General features: G+C 36.7%; 1 protein-coding gene across 3 annotated transcripts in view; it reads right to left on the bottom strand.

Moving 5' to 3' along the window:
* LOC129279712 (leucine-rich repeat and calponin homology domain-containing protein 1-like) overlaps positions 1 to 1,905 on the bottom strand; it is a 56,913-nt gene extending 55,008 nt beyond the window's left edge. For all 3 annotated transcript variants that reach the window (XM_064111646.1, XM_064111647.1, XM_064111645.1), the window contains exon 1: positions 1,766 to 1,905. In XM_064111646.1, the coding sequence (XP_063967716.1) occupies positions 1,766 to 1,791 (26 nt within the window). In that variant the 5' untranslated portion in view covers positions 1,792 to 1,905. The remainder of the gene's footprint in view (positions 1 to 1,765) is intronic.
* Between the last annotated feature and the right edge of the window lie 18,367 nt (positions 1,906 to 20,272).

The following is a 20,272-nucleotide window of genomic DNA, read 5'->3' as shown; positions in this document are numbered from 1 at the left end:
TCAGGTGAGACAAAGAGTTCAATACAGTATGAATTTTCATTATCCATGGAGGACCATCTCCATGGTTCAATTCAGACTGTAAAACAATTTTTTAGTGAACAAGCGATTTTAATAATACAGCATGCTATCAGCAATTGACTTGTCAGCAAGGATTTTATTTTAGCAAAGGTCAGAACTTGCATTGCCACTGATAAATAAATCAATTATATTTTCATGATTTATCAAAACTGGCATTCAACATAATTTATTCATATTGTCAATACATGTATCTGTCACAAAGACCCCTACCCTTACATTTTTACCTGCATGGACTCCAAACTCCACTTCCCTCCAATTCATCCTCTTCATCATTCTTTCCTCATCACCCTCCTCTATTATGCCTTCTCCCTTCTCCTGCCCCTTCCCTTTCTTCTCCTCCACTTTTCCTTCTCTACCCTACCCCCCCCCCCCCCTTCCCCTATCCAGCTCCCTCCCTCTTTCATCCATTCCCTCCTTTTCCTTCTTTTTCCATTCTCTCCTCCATCTTCTTCTTCACTTCGGAAATGAATTGCATACACTCCAATTCCTATTAAGCATACATTTAGTTTAATTCCTTGTTCATTTGAACTAGAAAAGTAATTAAGGAGGATAAAAGATTTGATGCTTTCCTGAAAAGCAGTACACGTTTTGTGTTTGCATTCTGATTTTTCATCCTTTTCTGCAATTCCAGCCCCAGAAAAAAATGAACCCTCAATGAACCTATTGCATTTGCTTTTTTTAAAAGAGAATCCATTTTCTCTTTTAAAATCAACTATCCCAGGGCTGCAATTGTTGCATACAGAACACGTGTGAGAAAGTAAACAACCTTTGGAATAATCATCTGGCTCTCTTTTCAGAACCTGAACTTTAAATATCAAAAACTATACTTCCATGAAATACTATTGTATTGTAGACCAGCTGAGAAATAATGCATGAAGTGAACATAGCAGTACACCTTCACGACCTTCAACAAATGATGAGAACTATCATCACGTGTCCTCAGCATTCAGAGTCATAGTATTGCAATGATCACATGCACTTCTAAATATGGCAACTGGACATGCCACAGATATCTGTTCAGTTTTTCCTTTCATTCTTCAAAACATGTTTTCAGAGTCTGGCGGACTAATTCCCAGGAGCTTGAAAACTAGACATGTGAGATGGGAAACCCAAGTTCACTGTTTCAGACAGTCATCACTGGTATGACATCTCTTTCTGAAGAGGCCTCCACACCCATCCAATCTCCAAATTATCTCACATCTACATGTACATACATACTGGCTACATGTACCTCTTTGACCAACTGGTGTGAAACTAACTAAAGCAAAGTTCTTGTAATGTCCCCCAAAAGAAAATACCCATAGATTATTAGTACACGTAATTTGTTCCGGTATTTTTCATAATTATAGACAGGTGAATGCATGCAGAAAATATATATCAGGAATTTCTTACAAGTATTAAAGTCTAAAGAAATTCTTGGAATTACCAGTTTTTTTTTATTGGGTGGGTGTAAAGGAACCTATTTGGGAAAAATGGGTCAGTCCATTACACTATCAGGAAAATGCACATCAAAAGAAATTTGAAAAATGTCAACTGAGAGGATTTGAATTTTGAAGGAATCAAGTTACTTTTTAAGCAGGACATGGGAGTTGATGAAGTTTTGCTGACTTTCTTGAGTTTTAATCATTTAGCGTCTGTGCAACCAAACCCTGATCCTTCCCATTTTTAAGAAATTCGTCCGACTTACCTTAAATTGAGATATGACAAAGACATAAGATTGATGATATCCTCTGGTACAACTCTGATGACATTGTTGTAACAGGATAATCTTTGTAGTGCTGTATAAGAACATAGTTCACAAGGTAGCTCACTAAGCTTGTTTTTTGACAGATCTGAAATAAAACAAAAATGTATTCATTATATTTTTTGTTTAATCTAAAATTTGAAAATGAAAATGAATTTAAACAAAAATTTAAACAAAAATGTATTCATCATATTTTTTTTTATAAATCTAAAATTCAAAAATGAAAATAAATTTATCTCATAAATCATAATAAATACCGGTAGTACTTTGCTATTATCCACCCTGTGTCTATGGCAGAAAATGAGAGAAACATACATGTAGTCTTCCAAGTGTATACTGTACAGTGTAGGCCTATGTACATGTACATGTAGATACATTTCTTACTATTGTTTGTGTTCCATTAAAAAAAAAAAAATGATCTTGGTGGCATGGCCCTGTGAAGCAGGGGTGCTGGGGTGCTGATATCCCCTTAAAATGTTATAAGCAGAGGCAGCACACCCTGGAAATCGGGTCGGCAAGTGAAAACAATATTTTTTTGCTTGTCATTTTTTTTTCTGATGACAATCCCATAACCATAAACAAAACCCTGGGCAACCCCTGTTTTAAAATCATTGCCAGGGCCCCATTTCATGAGACTGAACAGTACATGTACATTGCTTTTATAATAAAAGCAATGTCTCTGTACAAGGTATGTATGCCTACATTGTACATACATTGTCTACAAGTTTGTTTTACGTCTCACGAAGTTCAGCTTTACATTTTGTGGTTTAAAAATTATCTGACAGGAAATCCTGTTTTTCTTCCTCCAATTCCATTAGACCATAATAAATTACACTGAAATCACCTCCAAAAGGATATATACCAAGCAGTGGCAACGAGCAGTCGAGCACCACATCGTTCTCACTACCGTCCTAAAACTAGTTTACCGGTAGTGTAATGAGAACTGTCAAAGCGGTCTTGAAAGCGATCTTCCAAACCGGTTCAGAAAACCACCTCGCGATGTAGTTTTCAAGATCGCTTTGCCTCGTTAAACTGGTTTATAGTGCAAGTGAGGACACAACCGTTCTTCGGGAAGCGATCTTTGTACATTTGGAGCACGCTACTCCACACACTGTGTGTAAAATGTCTACGTTGCGGTTTCGAATTTCGCGCGAAACATGTCACCCCAACTGAGAGCATTGCCATAGCAACAAGGACACTTTTAATACGTGAAGTGGATTTGAAAACCACTTTTGGGTGATCAGATGAGAATGCTAGCAAACCAAACTGGTTTCCTGAACCGAATTCCAGTAAACTAGTTTTAGAAAGTATAATGAGAATGGTGTCAAAGTAACCTCAGCTATGGAAAGCTAATCAAGCCACATTTTTCATTTTCAAATTGTAAAGCCTATTTACATTTAGTTCTATAATTAACACACAAAATTTAACACAATTATAAGCAATGTATTTTAAAATGAGATAAATACGGTATTCAGGCCTTTTTTTAAGGGAATCTCATTGTCTCCTTCCGGTAGTGGGTTGTAACTTTGTAATCGGACAAAAAAGCTCCCTTTGTTTGTCAAAGAAGAGCTTTTGCAGTTTTTTTATACTACCCTACCACTCCTCTTAAAAGTTTTAGGAGAGCTTTTTATTGTTCCTCATATATATGTAAATATAAAACTGAGTCCCTGGTACAGTGTATCTAAACAAAAGTACATTACGTGTATCCAGGTAGATAGTTGCTCTGCAATTTTCTTTGAGGAAATTTATATTTTGATATTGTTGTATATGTAGTGTTCTCTCTCACTACATAAATGCTTTCATATGAATAAAATGGGCTTGCAAATTTAGCAATCAAACATCAGGAAGAAATGAATTTGATAAACTTTACAATCACATTTTTAAACAAAACAGGAGATGACATGACATTAACCATATACATTGTAGTATCATGATTACAAAGTAAATCGTACTTTAATATATAATAATCCGTTTTTTATATAGCGCTTAATACATCGGAACGACGTGTCTAAGCGCTTTACAGATATATTATTACCCCGGTCATCGGATTCAATCAGTCATTCCCGCACACAATGTGTGCACATCCTCCACTCCCTGGGGAGTATTCCAGTCAGTCGCCGGTGAGGCGCACACAGTACTGGACAAGCTACAATGACTTTCACATCCTACCGGGTACCCATTTAGCACCTGGGTCGAGAGTGGCAAAGTGTGGATTAACGCCTTGCCAAAGGACGCCAGACCGCGTAGGGATTCGAACACACGACCCTCTGTTTACAAGGCGAGAGTCAGAACCACTACACCACGGCTCCTCCACACACTTTGATATCAAAACCTGACTGCCTTCATCTTCTGCCAAGTATTTTGTCATTTCAACTGGGCCGTTTATGAGGCCAAGTGAATCGAAATGAATGAACAATGATGTTCCATCAAGCATACGACGATGATAGGCTGTCTGGTGAAACTACCCAGACAGACAGAGGGAGGGTGAAGGGGAGATGGATTGGGTTGGTGATTTTGCACTTTTGGGCTCTGATCTGCATTGTCTATATGGATCTGAATCAGAATAGTAGCAAAACATGTATGCATTAGCCTTAGGCAAAATCATTTAAAACCATGAACTGTAACTTTAATGTCAATATACATGTAATATAATGGGAAACAAATGATGTCTTTTTTAAACAAAATATTAAGAAGGCTAATACATGCACCCCAAAAGAGACGGAGACTTGGAAAACAAAAGTATGCCCATGTACTGTACATGTACAGACCTAGACCTACATACATGTATGTACACACAGACAGAGGAACTGGGTGGGTATTTTTTTCTATATCTCAACATATAAACCCATTGAGTCATGGTGACGAAAATAGATTAAAATCCCATCCTAAACCATACATGTACTCATCATCACATCGTACACAAACAAATGGTGCAAGTTCAATTTTGTCATTCATTTGTTCATTACAATAATAGTATAGGGACCTCTAGATACTGTACATGGAAAATTTGGGGGCTTTTTTATGGTAACTAGAGTTTTTAATTTCTTATAATTCAATTTTCAATTCTGGTTTTATTGTGAAAATGGTACATGACAAAAGTCCGAAGACTCATATTATCATATTCACAAAGTAAAAATGTACATGTATATTAAAAAGATTACAATATATCACAATTCTAGTGCTAGACAAATAATCAACAAATAAAGCCAGAAAAAATAATTTTGGACAATCTCAAAAAAAGATTAAAATTGATTGAAATTATAACATTGTAAAACTATGATCGTCAAAATTAAATCAGCAAAGTTGCGAGTATTAAAAACATATAAATTAACATTTACACTTTTAAAATATCATCATATTCAAAAGAAGAAAATATGTATATAAAAAAATTTGTAAATAGCAAGACAAATTGAATAATAATAATTATATGCATGTACACAGTAGGATCTTTTACATTGTATATACATGTACATGTAGCGTACATAAAATAAAGGCCCACTAGAAAGGAATGACCTTTAATAACATTTCAAAGATGACAAAAATATATATCAAAATCTAAAATGTTCATGCCATATGTTTTTCCTATGAATTTGCAGTTTTCAACATAAGCCTGCATGAGTACATGTAGTGCTATACAGCAAGGTACATGTGTAAATGTACAATGTAGTGTACATGTAAGGCCCACATGTACATGTACATTTAGGCTTACGTGTAAAAAGTAAATTTAAAGTACAATTCTGAAGATTCATTTTTGGGGATTGATCATTTTATATAGTCTCAAAATTGGTGAGATGGAAATAAAGGGGACACAACATTTGCTCCAGCAACAATTGCTCCTAGCTTTATTCTGTCTATTATTTAAATAGGGTTTCTGTAGGGTTGAAATATGGTTTTATGTATTATAATACAATTAAAGTTTAGGGTTAGGTTTAAGCATGGAGCTATTTACATTGTACTGTATATTGTTAAATCCAGGGTTGAAGTGAGCAATTCCAATAGTGAGTGGAATTTAGAGCGGAGCAAACAATTGTCGGGGGAACAGATATCATGGAATCGGAAATAATCCTCGATACCCTTCAGAAGCAAAATTCCAATTGATAGCACATTTCATGATTACTCATTTTCATAAGAGTTGGATGATTTGTATCCATTAATATTCTTTTCCAAATAGAAATGGTTTGCAAGATGATAATACTGAAACAATGCTCAGACAGACAAGGGCTCAGACAGACAGAGGAACAGGGAGGGCATCTTTCTCTCTTCCACGTTGACAATGACTCATGGCAACCAAAATAGATGTAATCCCAGCTCAGACCCAGCACATCACATCATCGCATCATGAGCACACTAACACAAGCCTCCCTACTGCCGGACCCTCATCCACCGAATCCTCTCGTGGGCCCCATCATCATTCATGTGCTTCATGAATGCACTGCTAAACTTTCCAATGCCATGGTCTGCATTGGGCATCCATTGCACTGTACATGTATTCAGTATTGTAAATCACCCTTTTCTTAAAATAATGTAATCAATCTAAAAGCATTATATACATGCCATGGATGTAGTCATGTACAGCATGTACAAAGTACAAAGCCTGTATTTATTAGTGAACCTGTACTCTTTCTGAATTTTGAGCAGGCGATTCAGAGAGAGGGGGGTAGGGGGAGGGCAGAGGGAGGGGGGTAGGGGGAGGGCAGAGGGAGGGGGTAGGGGGAGGGCTCAGCGAGGGGGAAGTGGAGGAAGGAAGGGGGTGTGTGAGGTGCAGGTCCACACCATTACAGAGTTTAAAGGTACATGTACATGTACATGTATTAGGCCAACATTATGCATTTACATAGACAATGCATGCATGCCTCTATGTTACAATAATAAATAATAATAATAATAAACAATTCTTGTGTGTACATGTACATAGTGCAATACACGTATCACACGTCTTTATGCGCTTCCAAAGGGCTTGGATATATATACCTTGGCAGCTTCAGCCTGTCGGATTTGCAGCACACATGAATTTTAATAAATACCAGCCAGGTACCCATTAGCATGCACATGTGCAGTACTTCACCTGGGTTGAGTGCAGCACAAAGTGGATTAATTCCTTGCTGAAGGAAATTACGCCATGGCTGGGATTTGAATCCACAACCCTCCGTTCAAAAGTCCAGAGACTACATTGTACATGTTATCCCCTATGCCACAATACACATCATTGGTAATGGGGCTGTATATTATTTGAGGGCTATTCATTTTAACTCATACATGTAGGCTACTTTCATATAGTTTAAAGTATGATACAGTACACATGTGCTTATAATAATCAGGCATTATAGGGACATCCTTGTATCATTTCAACTGCATTTATACTTGTAATTATATACCCATAGTTCTGTATGTTGAGCAATATGATTTTATTAAATGGTTGAATGACATTTTTTTTCAAACGAACTCAACTTCAGGAAATGTAATTATTTTTAGGATTTCACTACAATTTGTTTTCTTGTGGTATGTACAGTAAAGCACTTTCGGGCCTTTCTGGGGAAACAAAACACAGATATTAAATGAACATTTCAGCTCACGTTCATAATGATGTTAAAATCTTCCTCTCAACCTTCCTACATGTACATGTACATTGTATATACCGGTACATGTACAAGTAACTTTAATATGTACAAGTATGTATCTCTCAAGCTATTGCTACATCTACTTTACATGTACACCTGCACTGCATACTTCACTTGTTATTCTACGTTAAATTTGTATCAAAATAGGTTAAGTATAGAGCCCATAGGATGATGAGTGCACATGGAGAGGGAGAGGGGGAGGAAGGAAGGAAGGTGGAGTTTCCGATAGGGACTGCCATTTCAGGCAGCACACTTCCTCCCCTGTTGATGCGGATTAATATTACAGCACAGGATTATGATGCAAGCTGAAGCGACCCTGCTCAGTGCAAATTAAAATCTATCCCCATGCTTTTCCACACCATGTTCATGAGGCCTGCAGTACATCCCTTTCATAGTGTTCGTCTGAAACATTTGTACATGTACATGTAGCTGGGTGACTGCAAAGTTAGTTTTACTTGTACATGTAGGTCTAGGTTTAGCATTGGACTTTTTGTGTTGGTGTTTTATGTGGCTCCACCAACATTCCCAGAAATAATCATTAATAAAATATAAATATTTAATATGGAAAATGATATTAATAAAATACATGTAGTAAAAGTACAATATTAAGAATAACAAGTGGAACGCCTCTGGCAGTCTCGCCTGCATTACGCGATTTAATATAGCAGCAGTGCTAACTTTGAAAACTACTATTAAATAATCATTCACAAAAATACCATTCATATAATGACATAATACCACGTTCATTGACCATAAATGACATTTGAACGGTGACTTAAGACTTGTCAACTACACCCATGTCCACATTTCATTCACTCTATCCATAAACTTTCAAAGTTATGATGGCAATTCAACAATTACCCCAACATGGCCTAAGTTTATTGACCTTAACTGACATTTGACCTTGGTTTTGTGACCTGAAACTCACAGGGGATGTTCAGTGATACTTGATTACTCTTATATCCCAAGTTGTATGAACTAGATCCATAAACTTTCAGTTAGGATGGTAATTCAACAAATACCCCTAACACGGCCAAAGTTCATTGACCTTTAATGACCTTTGACCATGGTCATGTGACCTGAAACTCGTACAGGATGCTCAGTGATACTTGATTACTCTTATGTCCAAGTTTTATGAACTAGATCCACAAACTTTCAGAGTTAGGATGGTAATTTAACAAATATCCCCAACACGGCCAAAGTTCATTGACCTTAAATGACCATTGACCATGGTCATGTGACCTGAAACTCGCACAGGATATTCAGTGGTACATGTACTTGATTAACCTAATGTCCAAGTTTTATGAACTAGATCCATAAATTTTCAAAGTTATGATGGTAATTCAACAAATACCCCCAACTTGGCCAAAGTTCATTGACCCTAAATGACCTTTGACCTTGATCACGTGACCTGAAACTCAGGCAGGATGTTCACTAATACTTGATTAACCTTATGCCCAAGTTTCATGAACTAGGTCCATATACTTTCTAAGTTATGATGTCATTTCAAAAACTTAACCTTCGGTTAAGATTTTGAAAATAATTCTCCCAACATGGTCTAAGTTCATTGACCCTAAATGACCTTTGACCTTGGTCATGTGACCTGAAACTCAGGCAGGATATTCAGTAATACTTGATTCAGCTTATGTTCAAGTTTCATGAAATAGGTCCATATACAGGTGTACTTTCTAAGTTATGATGTAATTTCAAAAACTTAACCTTAGGTTAATAAGATTTGATGTTGACGCCGCCGTCGCCGTCGGAAAAGCGGCGCCTATAGTCTCGCTCTGCTATGCAGGCGAGACAAAAACTACTGCCCAGGTGTATGTCATCTCCTTCCCGCACAAAGGCCTTTAGCGCGCACTCTGCATCGCCTTCCCGCGAAAGGGCCGTTATTGAGCAGTGAACAGTGCATGCTAACGGGCTTTGTGGGGAAAGGCGACGCGCAGTCCGCGCTAACAGCCCTTTCGCGGGAAGGCAACGCCCAGTGCGTGCTAACGGCCTTTGTGCGGGAAGGCGATGATGTATTACATCCTTGATATCCAGGTACAGTGTATGTGTAAGTTGGTTTTACTTCTAGTTTTTAATGTTTGTGTTGGTGTTTATGGCACCACCAACATTCCCTGAAATTAATAAAATATTAATTTGACAAATATAATATGGAAAATAGAAAATACATGTGCAATGAGAGTGTCGCTAGGGCGAGCACATAAATTATATGCCCGCCCATAACACGGAAAATGGAGTTATTGGTCAAGCAATAAAAGTGGAAAGTGTCAACTTGACCTTTGACCTTTTTACCTCAAAATCAATAGATTCCTGGGATTGATACTAAATGTAGTATCATACATGTACAAACCAAATTACATGTATATGAGCCTAAATTATTCGTGAAACTGAAGTTATCACGTTTACAAGGACTTCAGAAGGGTAAGATGAAAGAATGTCACTGTGACCTTGACCTTTGACCTTTTGAACTGAAAGTAAATAGGCTTCCTGGGATCCATGCTAGTATCATTCACACCAAATTATATGAGCCTTAATGAAGGTTAAGTTAAACTATAAAAAAAAGTTATTGCTTGTACAAGGACTTCAGGAGGGTAAGGTGAAAACATGTCACTGTGACCGTGACCTTTGACCTTTTGACCTCAAAATCAATAGGCTCCTGGAATCCATGCTAGTATCATACACAAAAATCATATGAGCCTATTAAGTTAAACTGAAGTTATAGCATTTACAAAGACTTCAGAAGCTTGGGTAAGATGAAAACATGTAAACTCACTGTGACCTTGACTTTTGACCTTTTGACCTCAGAATCAATAGGCTTCCTGGGATCCATGCTAGTATCAAACACATCAAAATTATATGAGCCTAGGTTTAGTCAAACTAAAGTTTACGTTTACAAAGAAAAGTTAACTGACGGACGGACGGACAGACAGACGGAAACCGAGCATGATACCATATGTCCCGTAGTAGGACCTACATGTACGTATAAAAACTCCATGTATTGTAACCTTCATAATCCAGGTACATTTACGTATCATATGGCATTTATATGGAAGCTTAAAAGTGCCACCAAGATGTTCATATAATCATCTCGTCATGTCTATCTCTTAGGGAAAAAGGATATTAAAGATGACGAGATTTGTCATGTCTACATCCCGTGTGAGAGATGAACAGATGACAAGATCTTGGATCTCGTCAATCCAAGATCTTGCCATCTGATCATCTCTTCTAAAAAAAGATGTAGACATGACGAGATCCAAGATCTTGCTATCTGATCATCTCTTCTAAAAGATGTAGGACATGACAAGATCCACGATCTTGTCATCTGATCATCTCTTCTACATTGTAAAAGATATAGACATGACGAGATCCAAGATCTTGTCATCTGATCATCTCTCACAAGGGATGTAGACATGACGAGACCCGAGATCTCGTCATCAATATCATTTTCCATAAGAGATGTAGACATGACGAGATGATTATGTAAACATCTGGGTGGCACTTAAGCTTCCATACATTCGTGCACCAAAAATAAATCTAGATTTACATGTAATAAAGGGATGCTCCAGGTTGAACATATTTATATTTTAATAAATCTAGAGTAACATTCACCAAGCAAATGCTGAAAATTTGATCAAAATCGGATAACAAATTTCAAAGTTATTAATTTTTAAAGATTTGCATTACTCTGGTGAAACAGTTCTAGACATGTCTTCATGAATATTCATTAGGTGGACTGAAGATGTCATATCCCCACTTGTTCTTTTGTGTTTTATTATAAAATGAAATTAGGTTAATTTAAAAAAATTATACCAAGCACTAAAACAGTTGGATTGACAACTGATTAAAGTGCGTTACATGTAGCTATTTGTTGCTCCAACTCATTTCATAATAATATTAGAGACACATCATTTACACATAAAAAAATTTAAAAGTTATAACATACATGAAAAAGCAAAGTGGGGATGGGACATCATCAGCCCACCTAATGAATATTCATGACGTGCATATACATGTACATCAACTGTTTTCACAAAATATTGTTAAACTTTAAAATCTAATAACTTCGTAATTTGTTATCCGATTTTAATGAAATTTTTAGCATTTTGTTCTGTGAATTTTACTCTATTTGTTTATATTCTCAGCCTGGAGTAACCCTTTAAGGCACTGTTGACGGAAAGATCAATAATGAGACAAGAGGTTGACACATTCATGTATAGTGAGATAATTTAGTTTGATATGCAAGTTACATTATAAAAGGAGTGATATTAGCAGGCAAATTAGATTGAGAGTCATGCTGTTGTGTACACTGTACACTGATAAGGTCATTTAAGGACAAGTCCACCCCAACAAAAAGTTGAGTTGAATAAAAAGAGAAAAATCCAACAAGCATAACACTGAATATTTCATCAAAATCGGATGTAAAATAAGAAAGCTATACATATGGCATTATAAAGTTCTGCTTAATTTCACATGTATGTAACAGTATCCTGGTCGGTATGCAAATGAGGAGACTGATGACGAATCCACTCACTATTTCTTTTGTATTTCATTTTATGAAATATTCTAATTTTCTCCTCATTGTCAAGTGAAACAACGATTACATGTAATTCCTCCCTGAACATGTGGAATTAACATTGTTTAATACTATAATGGTTCAGTCAAGTTGGCCCTTATTATATTGTCAAATATGTAAAAAATAAATATTGTATAATTCAAACAATAAAAAACATAAGAAATAGTGAGTGAAGGACATCATCGACTGTCTCCACTGCATGCCACTGAATTGTGCATATCACTGTTTTGTTTGTGAAAATAAGCGAAACTTTATTATGTCATAACTTTCTTATTTTACATAAAAAAATGAATTGGGATGAAATTTTCAGTGTACTGTAATGCTCATTGGCATTGGATTTTTCTCTTTTTATTCAAATCAACTCTTTCATGTCTTTTGTTTTCTAAACTTATACTTAGCCTTAGGGTGTATAGCTCATTTACAGCGTTAGCGTAGGTACATGTAGTGTGTATTTATGGGTAAGTTTATATGCAAAAATTATTTTTTACATAATTGCACACATCATTCAGTTCACACCATCTATCCTCATTCCTCGAGCTCGCGACCGACCGACGCGACCGGTCGGTCGGACTCGGGTCTCAGCACCCATCTCCCCACGGCACGGGCACTGGCAGGCCAGACCCTCCTCATTGGTTTTGCACTGCACTGGTGATTACTCGAGTCGAATTGACAACTTACCGATCTCTACAGTGTCCAGCAAATCGAACTTTTCTGCACTTTTTGGATAGTCCCTTAAATTCCTTCCATTTAGATTAAGTTTTCCCGTCACTTGGGCATCTTCTAGTACCTTTTCTAAAGACCTTAATTGGGTGCCTCCACTGTGCGACACAGCCACCGCCATTTTCACAGTATCAGTTCAGTGTTACTGAAATCCCGGAAGTTATTCATGCAGCACATAATACCGTTTGCGAATATGGGATGAGAAACCGTTCACCTTGAAAAAGGTCGCATGCCATCTACGACAATAAACCATACATTTTTTGAACGATAAACCAAAAGTCCAAAACCATATGCAAAATGAGGCCACATATTTCGTAGTAAATTAATCATATTTGGCAAAAATGTGAGGTCTATGGGGCAGAAATCCAATAGACCGTCGCCCTAATTAATTTCAGGGTGAGAACATCATAATTTCTCCCTAAATGTGATCTTTCATCACAGTGACACAATTCAATTCAATTCATTCATTAATCATTCATTATTTTATTCAACAATCAAATGGATAAACAAAACCAGATAAAAGATTCACAAGGTAAACAAAATATCCGTCTCGGAGATCCTGGAGCATGAATACATTACAAATAACAACTGTAAACAGAATAGAAAAAATTCTTTCATTATTAAACAGAATGAAACAATTGTCGGACTGAATCAGAAGTTTGGATTATAGAGGTCCCGCTCACAAAATAAGAACAATGGGGAGCCTAACTCACGCCTCCTTTAAAATTGCCCTTGTAGAAATTTATTTAAGTTCTCCCATAACAATTTTCCCTCTTTTTCTGTCTAATGATGCTCGTTTTGTGTTCGAACTTATGAACCAAATATTTCGAGCCATATATCTTGGTATGGTGTATACAGGGGCTGCGGTACGGTTTTAAAAGTGGTGGAGGGTGACCATGCAAAAAAATCTCAATCAGAATGGATTTTTTTTCGTTTTGTACTTGGTTTTGGAAAAAAAAAATGAGGGCTAAAGCCAACCCCCCCCCCCGTTCCGCGGCCCCTGTGTAGAGGGGGTCGGGGGCCGGGGTCACTGCACCCTAGCCACTGGACCCAGTGTAAAAAGTAAATAAAAGGAAATGCTAAAGGGTGAAATAAAATATTATTCAGTTTTCTTAGTTTCAGTTTATGGTAACTCCCGTAGGAACTCGTCAGGACAGCATTTTGCTGGTAAACGCTGGTAAACGCCAAGCTGGTATATATTACACAAGAAACATTACGTCTCTAGTTTAATCAGTCATAGTGGCTGACCTTATATGACGACAGATATTACTCTCGGGCCTTTTTTATCAAATTAAGTGGAGACAATGGCAGAGTGGGGATTCGAACTCACAACTTTGCGATTATGAGTCCAATGCTCTACTCGACCACACGACCATCTCTGAATACGATGTCAAATCTATCATATTTTTTTAAAGAACTTAGTCAACGTTTTCTTTATATAGTTTCACTTTTTATATATACAATAGTGATACAACTCTAAATTCAGTGCATTGACATATGTGTTTTTCGATAATTTACTATTTTCTTCATTGTCTTATTTTTCTTCTTCTCGTTTCCCTTCTTATTCTTCTGTCACTCCCTTTTATTGTGTTTCCAATAGGGTGGGGTGGTCCCTATGGCCCCCTGGATATCTGGATCTGCCTATTTCATGACTTCAAAGGCACGTGTTAAGCAAGAGAAATGATTCTGTCTCATTATGTGACATGATAACTTTAAAGTTTTCAGCAACAAATTAAAGCAAACCTATATTGTTATTTTTTTCATATTGCCTTCATTTTCTGATTTTTTTTCTTGGCCTCATTTTCTGGCTTCGTCCGAGGACCGATGGCCAAGGCTAAGGCCAGGACTAGACGCCCCAGGCCAATGACATATTAGCCTCTTGTCGAGGCCCTGTCGGCTGCTTTCCGAGCGAACATGGCTAAGCAAGGGAGAGTAGTCCGGTCTGTTAGCGTCAAAAACACCCTACTTGTGGACACGGTGGACAAAAGCATGATTTTTTCTCCAGACCTTTGTTTGTGTATGAGAATTAAAAATGGGGTATGCTCCAAAAAATCTGGCTGCAGGAACAGTGAAAAAATGGGTGAAAATGTCAAAATTTATGAGTTTAGATTGGTCTGATATATAGACTAGCGCTAGTGCAAAACTCAATAGCAGTGCATTATTTTGCATTGGTTTAGTTCTTGAATTCAGACCCTTTTTGAACAAATATTCTGTTTGTCCTCACATCTCAATGCACAAAATATCTGAATGCAGATGCTAAACAAGCCGAAGGGTGGTGGTGGAGGGGTTGAATGTTGGTGTGTATGTACATATTTTGGTCTTGGGGTAAAGATGTGCAATACACATTTTTTGCATGTGTTGGAAATTGTGTTGCCATGGTAACAGTGTATTATGGCAAAAATAAGGTACAAATCTTGCAGTTAGAACTACTTCCTCTGTTTTCATCAGATTCTCATGAAATTTGGCACACGCATTGGTCTTGAGGTGAAGATGTCTAAGAAACATTTTTGTGTGTCTTTTGGAAATTTTGTTGCCATGGTAACAACATAACATTTGGTGAAAATTGGGAAAAAACCTTACATTTCAAACTGCTTCATCAGTTTTCAATCAATTCACATAAAATTTGGCACACACATTGGTATTAAAGTAAAGATGTACAAGGCATTTTTTGTGTGTGTTTCAGAAATTGTGTTGCCATGGTAACAACATATTATATGACAAAATTTAGGTAAAAACCTTGCAATTTGAACTACTTCATCAGTTTCAAACCAATTCTCATGCATGAAATATGGCTCACACATTGGCCTTGAGATAAAGATGTGCAAGAACTTTTTTTTTTGCATTTGTCAGAGAGTGCATTGCCTTGATAACCACATATAGCCAGAAATGCAGGGAAAACTCACCAATTGTGGATCAATCTACTTCTCTGTTTTCAGCCTGTGCTCAGAAAAGTTTACACAAATATTAATTTTGGGTAAAGATTCATATTCAGTGTTAAAGGGGAATCCAGCCTTGGTCATAAAATGCTGTGTGGAAAAGGAGAAAAATAAGAATGTTGAAAGTTTGAAAGCAATCGGATAAGCAAAATAAAGTTATGGCTGCTTTAAAATTAAGATCCCTAAGGCTACTAGTATGTAGATTTCAAATTGACAATGGGTAAGTAAATTATGACAAGGGGTGAGGCTGCAAGGACAACTTTCCCATTGGCCTTGTACTTTGATTTTTGGTTTTCTCCTAAATTCCATTGGGGCCGTAATATAAACCTGTTAGTATAATGTTTTATGTCCTCATGAAAGAAAGATACAATTTGAAGTAAAACTTTTGAAAAAGACATTTTAGTCCATTAATTATTTCTGTACATGGAAGAGTGGTCCTTCCCTTACATCATTATGACATCACATATGCGGCCAATTTGAAGTCTTCATGGGTATATAGTGATTACCAATGTTTACAACTTTTATATATTCACAACTTTCTTATGGTTTGTCCGATATTGTTCAAACTTTGACCTATTGTCTGATTTTTCCTTTTCCTCTAAAAACAAATGTTTATTTGGGTTGGATTCCCCTTTAACATCATAAAATAGCGCAGGGTATTCATGGTATTAATCACCTTCAATAATATTTATAGGTTTTTTGGGGGGGGGGCGGAGGAGGTCCTTAAAAACTGACAACATAAAAATATAGAAGGTTAAAGGCCATGGCCATTAGGAACTTAAACACTCTTAAAGAAAGCACCCCTTTTTTTTTGGGGGGGGGGGGGCTTTAGAAAATTGCCACATAAAGAGTAAAAGGAAATAATTACAACTAGGAACTGAACCCCCCCCCCCCCAAAAAAAAAGGGGGGGGAAATCCTTTACACTTCAGCGTATTAATTTAAAGCCTAAAACATTCTGGTTTTGATAAAATATCATTTCCGGTGCCCAATTAATCAACGTTTTATTTATCTCCTACTCAGTATTTGTTCATTTCAGTTCTTACTCTGACTTTCTTACATCACTTTTTGCACTTCTTGCACTTTAGAGCTTTACCATACCTTCTTGTTTTGTTTCCTCCCCCCCCCCTCTTTTTCTCCCTCTCTAAGTACATTTTTCTTTGCTATTTTAATTCATTATTATCTAGCAACAATTATTCCATTTTGAATGGTTACACCTACACTGAAATATAATACCATGACATTTATTCTTTTCTTCATAATATTTTAAACTCTATTTTGGCTACACTCTGTCCTAAATAATACTATTAGCTATATTTTATGTCTAGTTTAAAGAATTGAAGAAATGGTAAAGGTGCATCAAATTCATAGTTGCAGCATTCAGAATGGAATAACTGTTGCTTGAAAAAAAAATGAATTTAGTTGTTTTCCGAAAATCCTCTGTGAAAATTTTAGTTATATCACTGAGTTTTCCCATTCCTGCAGTTACCACCATCTGAAAGGGATATGACTAGCATATATGTAGAGAAATAAAAGTCATCATTTGCTCAATGAACAGTGAATACGTTCGTCCTTACTCCAATGGAAAATTATTTGCATTTTTTGTGACAGTCAGATCTTGCATCCAACAATTTTGCTACTGAAACATAATATTCATTTTTTGACAATTGGAGATGTAGGATGTATAAAGCAGGGGCTGTCACAGAAATATACTGAAAAAATTAAATGAAAGAAAATAGAAGGCAAAAATTTATTGTGCACATATGCATATTTTTGATATGGTATGTTATTGAGTCATGGATTTGCAAGTGAATTTCTAAAACAAGTGCAGAGATTTTTGTATATATATATTTCTATAATTAGTTGCATGATTAAAGGTACACTTTATAATATGTCAGAGAAAATATACTTGGAGAGATAGAGGGTAAAAAAAGGAGAGAGGAAACATTAGATGGTATGGTGAAGCTCAAAATCAAGAGTGATGTGATATAGTTAAAAAGAAAGAGTAAGAATGGAATATGAATAAAAGACTGAGTAGGAGAATATAAATAAACAATGATTAATTGGCTACTGTAAACAATTTTTTACCAAAGCAGAATGCATTAAACATCAAATGAATGGTCTGAACTCTGAAGTGCAAATGACTCTTCTTACCTTTTAATGGGGGGGGGGGGCATTTTTCTGCTCAAAAAATATATCAGCCCCCTATTTTTTCAGGGGGGGTTAAGTTCCTAGTCATAATCCTTTAACTTTAACTTTTATGAGGTCATTTTCTAAAGACCCCCCCCTAGCTCCCCCCCAAAAAAAGGGAGTAATGTCTCGCTTTAAAATACAAAGACCCCTGAGGGGCAAAGGCGTAGACTGGTTGAGCATGGGGAGATAGAAGTGGGATGGGGAGGGGTGCACATCTTGGGGAGGTGGAACTAAGGTTTGGAAAATTAGCCGTTGAAAGTAGAAGGGGTACACATTTTGTTTTGCTTGCCAGTGTTGGAACTCCATTGCCACAGCGGAAGGTTTCACATTCACCCAGTGTACCCCCAGCCTATGCCCTTGAGGGGATGCTTATTTCAAGAGTGTTAATGGACACCGCCTTTAACCTTTATTTTGATGTCAGATTTTAAGGACCAATCCCGCTCCTCCCCCAAAACCTAGAAATATTACTGAAGGTGACTCATATATTTTAATGCAGTTTAGAATTTAATATGAATCTTTACCCAAAGATGAATATTTCTTCCAACTTTTATGAGCACTGACTAAAAAAAGGGGAAGTCGTTTGATCCACATTGAGTTTTCCTGCATTTCTGGCTATCATATGTGGTTACCATGGCAATATACTCTCTGACAAATGCACACAAAAAATGGTTCCTGCACATCTTTACCTCAAGGCAAATGTATGAGCCAAATTTCATGAGAAATGGTTCAAAACTGATGAAGTTGTTCAAATTGCAAGGTTTTTACCTAAATTTTGCCATATAATATGTTGTTACCATGGCAACACAATTTCTGAAACACATACAAAAAGTGCCTTGTACATCTTTACTCTAATACCAATGTGTGTGTCAAATTTCATGAGAATTGATTTAAAACTGATGAAGCAGTTTGAATTGTAATTTTTTCCCCAATTTTCACCAAATAATATGTTGTTACCATGGCAACAAGATTTTTGAAAGACACACAAAATGTGTCTTAGACATCTTCACCTCAAGACCAATGTGTGTGCCAAATATCATGAGAATCGGATGACAACAGAGGAAGTTGTTCTAACTGCAAGATTTGTACCTTATTCTTGCCGTAATACACTGTTACCATGGCAACACAATTTCCAACACATGCAAAAAATGTGTCTTGCACATCTTTACCCCAAGACCAAAATATGTACATACACACCAACATTCAACCCCCTCCATCACCACCCTTCGGCTTGTTTAGCATCTGCATTCAGATATTTAGTGCATCGAGATGTGAGGACAAACAGAATATTTGTTCAAAAAGGGTCTGAATTCAAGAACTAAACCAATGCAAAATAATGCACTGCTATTGAGTTTAGCACTAGCGCTAGTCTATATATCAGACCAATCTAAACTCATAAATTTTGACATTTTCACCCATTTTTTCACTGTTCCTGCAGCCAGATTTTTTGGAGCATACCCCATTTTTAATTCTCATACATAAACAAAGGTCTGGAGAAAAAATCATGCTTTTGTCCACCGTGTCCACATAATTCCGCTAACAGACCAGACTAGAGAGCGAAGCAGGGCTCGCGCCAGGCCTAAAAATTTCGCGAATTAGGAAATCCCTCGCTTCGCTCGGGAAGCAGCCGCCAGGGCCTCGACAAGAGGCTAATGACATATAGACGTCCGAAGACAAGGACAAGACAATGATTTATATTCTTACCACGAGGGCAAATAGGCCCGCAAGTATTACCAAGCCTTAGTTTACCAAGATTTTAGATTTGATGATAAAAATGTTATTCTCACATTTAATTATTATGACAAGTTCGCATGTTCATCCGGGAATCAAATCAAGAATTATAAGTATTATTGGAGGAAAAAATAAAGGACTAATTTATATATATCCTGTATAGTGTATAGAATCGCGCTCCCTCGTTTTCACACCGCCCGTCTTTGGCTATACAACCTGTGGCGTATTGAAAGGTGAAGAAGAAGAAGAAGAAGAAGAAGAAGAAGGAGGAGGAGGAGAAGAAGGAGGAGGAGGAGAAGAAAAAGAATAAGAAGACTAAAATATGAAAACATAAAAATAAACGAGAAATATTCAGAGGATTTGCGCCTCCACCAACAAATGTTAAATGTTTTGAAGAGCAAAGGTTTGTAAAGCTCGCCATCGCTTTGCTTTCTCGCATTTTGCCCTCTTACATTATACTACTGTATAAAGTACTGAGACTACTGTTCAGACATGATCGGGTTCTAGAATTTGCATCATCTGTAAAGGGTATAGAGATTACATTTTTTAGAAAATTGATGCAGAAAGGGAGAAAATTGGAAAAAAATATAACACATAATGTAAACTCAACAGAAGGCGCTTTTGAGGGATTAAAATACCACAATTATTTTTGAGCTCGTTTGATTTTCGCTTACA

Source organism: Lytechinus pictus, chromosome 16 (genome assembly GCF_037042905.1).
Source record: "Lytechinus pictus isolate F3 Inbred chromosome 16, Lp3.0, whole genome shotgun sequence".
NCBI lineage: Eukaryota > Metazoa > Echinodermata > Echinoidea > Temnopleuroida > Toxopneustidae > Lytechinus > Lytechinus pictus.
This window is presented reverse-complemented; position numbering and strand designations above follow the sequence as displayed.